Source organism: Silurus aristotelis (assembly GCF_946808225.1).
Source record: "Silurus aristotelis genome assembly, chromosome: 25".
Taxonomy (NCBI): domain Eukaryota; kingdom Metazoa; phylum Chordata; class Actinopteri; order Siluriformes; family Siluridae; genus Silurus; species Silurus aristotelis.
The window spans coordinates 14,918,003-14,928,428 of record NC_139598.1 but is presented as its reverse complement, the minus strand read 5'-3'; the positions used below and the strand labels follow the sequence as shown (position 1 = coordinate 14,928,428).

Genomic DNA, 10,426 nt, shown 5'->3' with positions numbered 1-10,426 from the left:
GTATGCACTGCGCATGCGTGCTATGCACTTCACACTTTTTTTTACGACGACGCCCGAGCCGCACTGCGCATGCGTATCATTGAATAGCTTTATGGTGTTAAAGGTGGCCAGAGTGGCTTTCCACCTATTAAACAAACACGTTTTTGTTCATATTTTTCCCAAACTAATTAAACTGTAATTGTGTATTTTTTCCCTATAAAGCAGCTCCGAAGTCATTTTCTTATATATTATATTTTCAATGTTGTCAACACTTGCTTTGTTTTACATTTGATGCAGAGAAGGTATCAAAGCCTTCCTTTTACACGAATTCTACATACAGTGTTGAAATGAAAAGTCCAACCCCAAACACAAATATTTATATGGTGATGTTTGTGCTGTCTTCTGGTATTCTGGTGCTAATTCGACAGTATTTCTGATGAAGGTGAGAAGATGGTGGTTATGAGTCATGATGATGATGTCACCGGAGGTAATGATTGACTGTTGGAGTTCAGTTATGACAGGTTTTTTAATAGAAGATAAAATAATGTGAACATTCTTATACATAATCAATTACAATTAGGTATAACACCTGGAAACAAAACAAAAAAAAAAAACATTTGTTTCTCTTGTCACTCTCCATTATCCAGCAATGGTCATTGTCATAAAAATAACAAATCCAGCATAAGAGTGGAAATAGCAAATGATTAAGTTTTTAAGAATCTTGGCTCAGCTGGTTAGCAATCCACATTTATTGCTATGGCTTGTATTTAATGGGGTCCTACCCAGAGCTACTCATCCCCTCGAGTTAGTTTAAAGGCTATATGAATGATAGGAAGTGCTATTGTATTTTGTTTTGTAGAGATATTACTGTAAATGGTTTGATGTGATGATAGGTGATAGTCATACAATTTAATATTCTATATTATATCTGTTTAAACAGTCAAATCTTTAAAAATGTATTGTAAATGTATTGCTAAACTCAATTCTGATATTTAAATAATAAAAAAATACATTGCAATAAATGCATGAAAGGCCAAATTGTGTGCCCTCATTACCAGTGTTATCAAAGGCAAATTTGCTGATCATACCCTTTTCAAAAGTCTGTTGCAATGTACATGATGGCGATATTAGCATAAAAGTTGGAGTTGGGAAGCTGGACTGTCTGAGAAAAGTGTACAGGTGATGAGGCAACAGAGCCAGGCAGGGTAAAGGAATAAAGTTTTACTGCAACCCACTTTTTAAGTAGAAATGAAGGCAAGGGATAAATACCACTGCACCATTATCATCATCGTAGGTCGTATATGAAGCCATTAACCAAAATGAAAACAGACGAATACAAAATAGACGATGACTTGGTATTTCTAAAGTTACTTTTGGACACAATTTTAAAAGAGCTCATGTAAATTACTGGAGATTAATATAAATATGAAAAATACGGTGAAATTATTGTACCACTTTATCATCCAATTACTTTTAATACTAGCACCTGTGCTTGAAGGATCTGTGTACATTAAATACCTTTCACTTTCTTTGTTTGAAAACCACAAACTATGGTACATAAACAGAAAGTAACAGTGATGCACCACCTATAATAGATACCAGGTGGAGTACTATTTGCACAAGCAAATTAACAGTAGTATGTGGTTTAGGACATGAGTCCTATGAGTTTAATGAGTGATAAATCATTATAGATTAAGGTGGGGACTGTGGGTTGGGATGTTTCACAATGTTTGCACAGCAATTGCGATTAGGTAAAATTATTTGTATTCCCTTACAACAAATAAAATAGAAAATTAATTAGCAGGACAGTTAATGTATCATAAACAACCTTGATTCTCTGTTCTGAACCTAGATTCCTAACATCACTAAGAGATGCAGAGAAAGATATTTATGTATATGTGACAAGTAAGACCTTTTACCTTTTTTATTTACTGTACACACACATATATATATATATATATATATATATATATATATATATATATATATATATATATATATATATATATATATATATATATATATATTTATTTATTTTTTTACTGTATTTGCTCAACAGTTTCTGTATATTTTACAGCCAATAGCCTTTATATTTATTTGCTGTACATAAAGATATTTATCTGCACTTGCCAATTTGCACAATGCTAATATTTGCACTTCTGGTAGATGCTAAACTGCATTTTATTTCTGTGTACCTGTACCGTGCAGCAGAGGTAACTCTGGTAATTCCTTTCTTAAGATTGTCCTCATAGTAATGTGGTTTTGACGACGGTATAATTTCTTCCAATGTGTTCTTCTGCTGCTTCTCTAACTAAGAACTAAATGCCAATTAAGGATCGGTGATGATTTATATGTATACAGACACTCTCCACTTTATAAACATCCACTTTACAATCCTTCGCGGATACGAACAAACCTGTCCTCAAATAAATGTTCGGAGTCGAAAAAATTTAAAACGGAGGAGAGTTTCCGATATCTAGGACTAGGGCCAATGAATTTTTTAAGTGAATTTAATTATTTTGATAATTTTTTATTACAAATGTATATATATATATATATATATATATATATATATATATATATATATATATATATATATATAAATTCACTTAAAAATATAAATATTGGTAGAAGAATGCTGAGGATGGAGCCACCAGGTAGGAGGAAAAGAGGAAGGCCAAGGAGGAGGTTCATGGATGTGGTGAGGGAAGACATGCAGGTAGTTGGTGTGATAGAGGCAGATGTAGAGGACAGGGTGGTATGGAGACGGATGATCCGCTGTGGCGACCCCTAATGGGAGCAGCCGAAAGAAGAAGAAGAAGAAGAAGAAGATATATATATAAATGCATAACGTTTGTACATACATACATATATATATATATATATATATATATATACTGATTGAAAGGTCGGGGGTTTAAGGCACGTTATGGCCAAGCTGCCACTCTTGGGCCCTTGAGCAAGGCCCTTAACCCTCTGTGCTCCAGGGACGCCGTACCATGGCCGAATCTCACTGTGTTGTAATGTTTATGTGACAAATAAAGGCTATTCTATTCTATACTTCAATCTGCCCAGGCCCTGCGAAGTCTGTTCTGCAGGCCCTTTTTTTTTTTTTTTTTACCATAGTCTCCTTAATAACTAGCTCTGTTTCTTTAACCAATCAGATTTCAGATTGGTTAAAGAAACAGAGCTGCCTCACAGGGTAGCTACCTATCTATCTATATTGCTCATGCGCGGGTCTCCTCTTCGGGGATTGAGTTCTAAGCGCGCGCATTAAAGCCCAGCAGGCGGGATACAGTCGCGCATGCGCACTGAGTCACTGGCGGTTTGAAACTATGGCGGCGACGCAGTGTTTCTCAGTAACAGAGAGTTGGATACGAGAAAGGCTGAACCTGCAGCACCAGTGTTTAGGTGAGTATGTCCGAGAATACACGTAATGTAAACCTTGAACATCTTTTATAAATATTAAAAGACATTTTATAATAATTTTATAAACTCGCTTGAAGCCCGTGTGATGCTAGTTTGTGAACTCCTGCAGCGGATGTGCGCTCATTGCGCCTGCCAGGGACATTTCAGACTGGGAAAATAGGCAGTCTGGGGATTTCTCTCAAAAACTTTGTTCGATTAAAAAGTCTGGACCTTTCTTATAACGCCCTCGTTTCTGTAGAGGTGAGTTTCCTAATGATTTTCACAACAAAAATCTTTTTATTTCTTCAAGATGTTTATTGATTGTGTCTGGAAGGAGTCTCCAGTTTCAGTGGTTTGGAGGAGAAAGTTTTCCAGCATGGGAAAGTCTTCAGGACAGGGGATATGGTACTTCTTACCTTTTTAAAATGTTGCATTATTAGAAACACGAATCATATTTGCATTAGTATGTGTTTCTATCATCTATTACAAATCAATATTTTCACAAGTGAAGAATGTGGGATTAGAATCAGCATCAGTGAGCACCATGTACTCGAGCTTACCTTCCTGGACCTGCTTTCAGTTTCGAAGGTGGTGATTTATCAAGAATATTAAAAGTGTCCAAAGACTACATGGCCAGGATTTATGAAAATATTCTTTTGCATATCCCAGCAATGTAAGTGTGCAAGGTCAGCCATGGTGCAGCACCTCTGGAACACAGAGGTTCAAGGGGCCTTGCTCAAGGGCCCAAGAGTGGCAGTTTTGCAATACTGAGACTTAAACCCCCAACCTTCTGATCAGTAACCCAGAGCCTTAACCACTGAGCTCCCACTTCCATAAATAAATCAAATTATACTTTTGGAAAAATTTTTAATGCTTTATTACTATTGTTTTATTAAATTGGTAAGCTATATAGAGATATTGATGGCAGATGAAAATAATAGTTGGGCTACACAGCTTGCAGAAGGTGGTATATAAGGATTGTGCTTTGGGTGTGTCAATTAAAGTGCCTGGCTTTATTTCTGCTGAATAAAACACCACAACCCTGGATCCTGAATGTAGTTTGTTTCCTTTGCTTGTTATTTTAACTTTGTTATTGAATTTGTAATTTTATTTATTTGTTAAAATATTAATTGGCCACAATTTATAGACTGTGTACTGACAATAATGTTCCCAGGAACCAACTTGATGTTCCCCAACATTAAATGGAACTATGCATTAGGGGTGTAAAGGTACACAAAATTCACGGTTTAGTGTGTACCTCCTTTTTTATTTATTTATTTATTTATTTATTTATTTAGTTTAAATTTTCGGTACAGTTAAGGGGAGAAATGCAAAACGTAAAATTTCTTGTCGCTTTTTTTTTATTATTATTAACGTTGTTTTTTATTATTACAATTTGTTTTAACACCAACAATTAACATTTTAAAAACAATATTAAATAGTAATTGGTTTAAATAGAAACTAAAATGTATTAAAATATAATAGAATAAATTAAATTAAGAATGCACAGCTCGACCCACCTCATCAGGGGTCTGATCAGCAAGAACTTAGCATACAGAGAGGAGGTGCAACAGCTAACAGCCTGGTGTAGAGCCAACAACCTGTCTCTGAACATTGACAAAACTAAAGAGATGGTTGTTAACTTTAGGAGAGGACAGAGCGTCCATTCTCCATTAAACATAGATGGATCCTCTGTGGAGATCATCAGAAGCACCGAATTTCACCTGTTCACTCAACACCAGCTTCATCACCAAGAAAGACCAGCAGTGTCTCTACTTCTCGAGAAGGCTGAGGAAAGCCCATCTCCCTCCTCCCTTGCTGACCATGTTGCAACGACGCACTTTATGTGGCCAGGACAACTTACATTAGTCCTTCGCTCTGTGTTCTGTTATGTAGCTTTATGTTGTTTTATGTAGCACCAGGGTTCTGAAGAATCGTTGTCTCATTTCACTGATGTACTGCATCAGCTATATATAGTTGAAATGACAATAAAAGGTTCTTCACTTGAATATGTTCCTGAGGAAACTCATATTTTAAATCCAGTACATGAAACAAGGATTACATACGGTACACATGTGCACCATCCCAAAAGCCCTGTACCGAAACGGTGTGGTATGAATCTGTGTACCGTGAACCCTAATACATACATATTTAGAGCTTTATAACATTTTCAATAATAAAAGAAACCATTTCAATTGTTGGCGAATTTCTGTGCAATAGGAAAAAAACTACTTTGCGACTTGCTGTTATTAAATCATAATCAACCACTTGACTTTGTTGCATCATTGCTCATTGTTGGTTGTTTTTCTAAAACAGTATGTCCCATCATATAAAAAAAAAAACCCTATTATTTTTATTATTATTTAAATATATTTTGATCAAACATGTTTAGGTGTTTTCATGTAATCCCACCTCAAATTTTTGTTTCAGGGCATTTTGCATCTAAAGTCGCTTGAGAACTTGAATCTGTACTACAACAAAATCTCCTCTCTTAAGGACGTCCTGTCTTTAAGCAATCTTCAAAATCTAAAGGAGCTGGACCTAAGGTTGAACCCTGTCGTGGAAAAAGACCCCTTTTACCACCTGTTCTTAGTCCAGGCGATCACTAAGCTTCGCAAACTTGGTAGTTATTACTCTGTACACTAGACACAAGTGTGGGTTTTGAAAAATACATAACGGAAATGCGAAGTTTATTTGTTGTGTTCTTTATCTTGGCAGATGATCGTGCTGTGAGGGACAGAGAGAGAAAAGCGGCTTTAATGCACTTCTCAGAGTCAGCACTCGAGTCGAGTCAGAAATCTCCACTTTGTACAATGGAGATAAGGACCAGGTGATTGTCTTTATATTTCAAATGTAGAGATTAAAAAATGCTCAAAAAATCACAGGCAGCTCTTATTATACCTTATTCTGCTGAAAGGAAATAGTTTGCATGATCCTGAATATGATTTACCCTCTACCACATGGCCAACCTGAATACAAAATACAAAATAGGACTTTTTTCTTCTTCCACAGGAGTAATAATAATCCTAGGATTGCTTCAGTCAACAGGATGATGATGTCGAAGCTCATTCTCGGGGAAGGTAATGAGGAAACGGTGCTAAATCATAACTTGGACAGAAGCAGGAACATACTGACTCTGGAAGCTCATACTGAAGAGAGCTGCAAAAAAGAATCTACTCGTTTGCAAGGTATACTAAATGATTTTAGTGTGAATATGCCACTAAAATGTTTTAACGCTGTTAATAATGGAAGAACTAATCATTTTTTGCAGATTTTTCCATAAAGCCTGGTATGTTTAAAGAGAAAAATATTTAATGTTTATTTTCATATGGTTTTCTACTCTATCAGAAAATCCATCAGAAATCCTAAGTCTACTCCATGGTTATAATTCGGGATTTTCTACTACACAGAAACAGGTGCCTCTCATTTCAAGATTTATAAGATCATGAAATTTCATGTTAAATGATTTGACTAATATTAAAAATAAAATTTCCATTTAGGAATTTCAATCCAAACTTAGGAACAGTCATAAAAGCGGTGAGTGAAATCTATACCCTATTTAAAAGTTTGTGGGTCCACAAGAGGGCGCCATCATCCTTTTTCAGTTTTCTCCATTTTTGGCGTCTCTAAATACTGGCTCAGCCCAAATCATACTTCTAACACTTCCTTGCTTAAAGTTTATATTTGTAACATTGAAATGAAACATGTACAGTGCTTTTCAGTTTCCTAAAGGTTAATTGATACCTTTTCAACCACCAGAGACTCGCCACGATGTCGAACTACAGCCCTTGAAAGATGTTCCGAGAGTCACGTTTGGTGAACCATCTGTAAAAAGATGCTCTTCTAGTAACATCACACCCGTTAGAATACAGGCGGAAAGTTATTTCACTCCACATCCCAGCAACAAAAATGCTTCTTCCCAAGGTATTTATATTTGGGATGGAAATTGTTTTTTTTTTTTTTTTTTTTTTTTATGAAATTTCAAAGAGCTAACAACTATTAAAAAAAAGTCATAGAGTTTAAAAATAGTTTATCATCTCCAAAACTCACCTTTTCAACATGATTTTTCTACGCCTTTACTAAGTGTAAAACATAACACTCCATGTGTACATAACACTCCATGTAAAATATTACTTCATTACAAAAAAAAAAGAAAAACAGTACTGAATCATGAATGTGCTAAATGAAATAAATGAAATATTAATAAATATTAGGAAATTAAAGACAAGCATTCAAACTGGAACACTTGAAGTTAAGAGTGCAGGCAGGGTGGAGTTGGTGGAGAAGAGTGGCAGGAGTGATTTGTAATAGAAGGGTATCTGCAAGAGTGAAAGGGAAAATTCATAGGACTGTGGTGATACCTGCAATGTTTTATTATAAAGAAGGAGATTCAAACTGAAACACTCCGAATAAAGAAAAACAGTTATGTTAAAAATTATAAAAAAAGACAAACAGCGTTAAATCACCTCTAGAGGCCGCTCTCGTACTGTATAATGTCAGCGAACCTCCAGCAACCCGGAAAAACTTTTGTTATATATTTTTCGGTCGCCCTCTAGAATGTTGGCATGTTAAAGGCATCCGGGGTCAATTTTTGTTATACTGTTTTGGTCTACAAAAAGTAGTGTTAGTAATGTACTATGTCTCAATAAAATATATTCTATAAGCTTTCTCTTATGAACTTGCAAATTATAAAGATGTTGGATAATCATTCATATATACTCTCTTAATCATCTTTAAGAAGATGACCAGCCTGCCTGCTTGTCAAAAGATTACAAAGTTTACTCTGAGAGGAGACTGCACCCACCCAGACTGACTTTCCAAAGCTCAGAAGATGGAGAAACTAAAAGATGTTTAAAAGCACCCGAGAGGTTCGGAAAATCCTGTAAGGTACTAATGATCCTAATGTAATTCAAAAATGGCAAAGGTGTTGCTAACCAGGACTGCAGTACATAGTAGTTTTACTTTACATGCGACACTCTTGTGTTCAGGGGGCGTACAGGAAACCGATGGAGATGCTCCTTGGTTTGGTGGATGAGTACTGGTCAGGCAAGACAAAGGATCACGACACTAAACACTTTTTCAGTAAGTGAAAATCCTCAATTCCTGCATGTGTCTTTTCTTCTGGAATGATATGTAGCGGTCGACCGATACCGATAGCTAGGTTGAATCGTAGTTAACCAGTTAATAATAAAAGAAAAAAAAAAACACAAAAACAAAAAAAAACACTCCATGTAAAATAGTAATTATTACAAAAATAAAAAAACTGTACTAAACCATAAAAATGTGCTAAATAAAATATATATGAATTATATTAAGAGATATAATTATATAAATAATACATTATAATTAATAAATATAATAGTGCTCTTCGTGGAGCGTGTAGTCTCACGAGTAAAAACAAACTACATGATGGTGTCAGTGATTCACCTCTAGAGGCCGCTCTCACAATGACCGCTCCATCAATAGACGCGGAAAAACTATTAGTATGCATTTTTGCGGATAGTTCCAGCAATCAAATATACGTGCGATTAATCTGCAAAACAGATGAATTAGTTGGCCTTTAATAATATGATCTAAGATTTGTGGATATATGGTGCTTGTGTATCAGCCCATGACTTATGATACTTTGATGCTTTATCATGGCACAAAAAAAGAAAGAAAACTGTGAAAGCTTTGATTGGAGTCTTGGAAATCTCACTTTTTCCCGAAGTTGTTCAGGTGATGGCTATGCTTTAAGTTCTTTTAATCAGATTACAAAGAAAACGTCAAGTACACGATGTTTAACAATGTTTGTGATCGTGTACATAAATATTAGGGATTAAGCTTTCTCTAGACTTTTTATTTATAATATTAAAGCCTCAATGACTCAGAGACAAACCAGATCCATTTAGTCACCATTACAAGAAACCTGCTGTTGAAAGACTGGTTTTCTGACAATGACACACCTAAACAGTGATTTGTGCACTTTGTTTGTTTGCCCCTTTTTCGTAGTGGACGCTGTGCGGATCCTCTGCATGATGGAACAGGAGGTGACTAACAGAGAAAGCGAAATGACTGCTTTGAGAGAGCAAATGCGAACACTGAGAGACAAGATGGAGATAGGGAAGAGAGAACATCGGTCAGAGATGTGGCGGCTTTCTGATCGGCTAAAGCAGGCATACGGAAACATCGTAAGTCTGTCCAAACCATTTCCACGTATTGAATCCAAGAAAACAAACCATATTTAAAAAGATCCAGGTTTTTATGTGCTCCGATCAGGATTTTTAGTGGTCGATTACTGATCCTCTTACTGGAATCATTAGGATAGAATAGTCTTTATTCGTCACATATACATTACAGCACAGTGAAATTCTTTTCTTCGCATATCCCAACTTGTTCAGAAGCTGTGGTTAGTGCGCCGGGTCAGCCATAATACAGCGCCCCTGGAGCACAGAAGGTTAAGCACCTTGCTCAAGGGCTCAAACATGGCAGCTTGGTAATACCAGGGCAACATATGTGCAACATATCCACTTAAAACAAAGCAGCCTGTGCTTCATTTCACCCATAAATAGTATAACATGAATCCAAATAGGAAATTAGTCCCCGAAAGCCTTCATCCTCCACAAAAAACAGCAGCTGATGATCAAGGCATATGAATTCCATTATTTTTTCTATTTCTTTATGCTTCCTACTGTCCCTGCCGATATCGGTGACCGATCAATTGGAGCAACCTTAAATGTGACTAAACATTTAATTTTATATGATATTTACAAAGATTTTGCCTAACCTCGTGTAAATATTTAGTGTGTGCTGTTTTTAAACAGGAGCACCTTGAGCAAGAGTTGAGGAGCGTTTTGGAGGAGAACGTGTCTCTACAGAAGCAGCTGATCAGATTAGAGCAGCAGCTTCTCTCCGATAAACTGAGGGAAATGCCAAACACACAACGCTGAGGTGATTTTATTAACCCTGATCATTGTAGCCAAGTTCTCAGAACATGCATTTCTTATACATATTTCTCAGTTCTATTAAATTGTCTGCTTGATGCCTCTGTCATACAAGA

At 36.0% G+C, this 10,426-nt stretch overlaps 2 protein-coding genes across 3 annotated transcripts in view; one reads left to right on the top strand and one right to left on the bottom strand.

Annotated features, from left to right (window-relative positions):
* Window positions 1-23, bottom strand: part of spire1b (spire-type actin nucleation factor 1b) — a 22,470-nt gene extending 22,447 nt beyond the window's left edge. The window contains exon 1 of the mRNA XM_083530134.1: window positions 1-23. This exon is cut by the window's left edge and continues 502 nt beyond it. The gene's annotated coding sequence lies outside the window, so the exon portion shown is untranslated.
* Window positions 24-3,270: 3,247 nt separating this feature from the next.
* Window positions 3,271-10,317, top strand: cep72 (centrosomal protein 72). Of its 2 annotated transcripts, none has more exons than XM_083530116.1 (12): window positions 3,271-3,390; window positions 3,518-3,648; window positions 5,884-6,010; window positions 6,106-6,217; window positions 6,400-6,575; window positions 6,736-6,803; window positions 6,888-6,924; window positions 7,147-7,311; window positions 8,126-8,274; window positions 8,376-8,469; window positions 9,379-9,557; window positions 10,191-10,317. In XM_083530116.1, the coding sequence occupies exons 1-12, from the start codon at window positions 3,315-3,317 to the stop codon at window positions 10,314-10,316; spliced, it is 1,440 nt and encodes a 479-aa protein (XP_083386242.1). In that variant the 5' UTR covers window positions 3,271-3,314; the 3' UTR covers window position 10,317. The 2 variants fall into 2 exon arrangements, with proteins under 2 accessions (XP_083386242.1, XP_083386241.1); XM_083530115.1 differs by having other exon boundaries at window positions 5,818-6,010.
* Window positions 10,318-10,426: the final 109 nt, after the last annotated feature.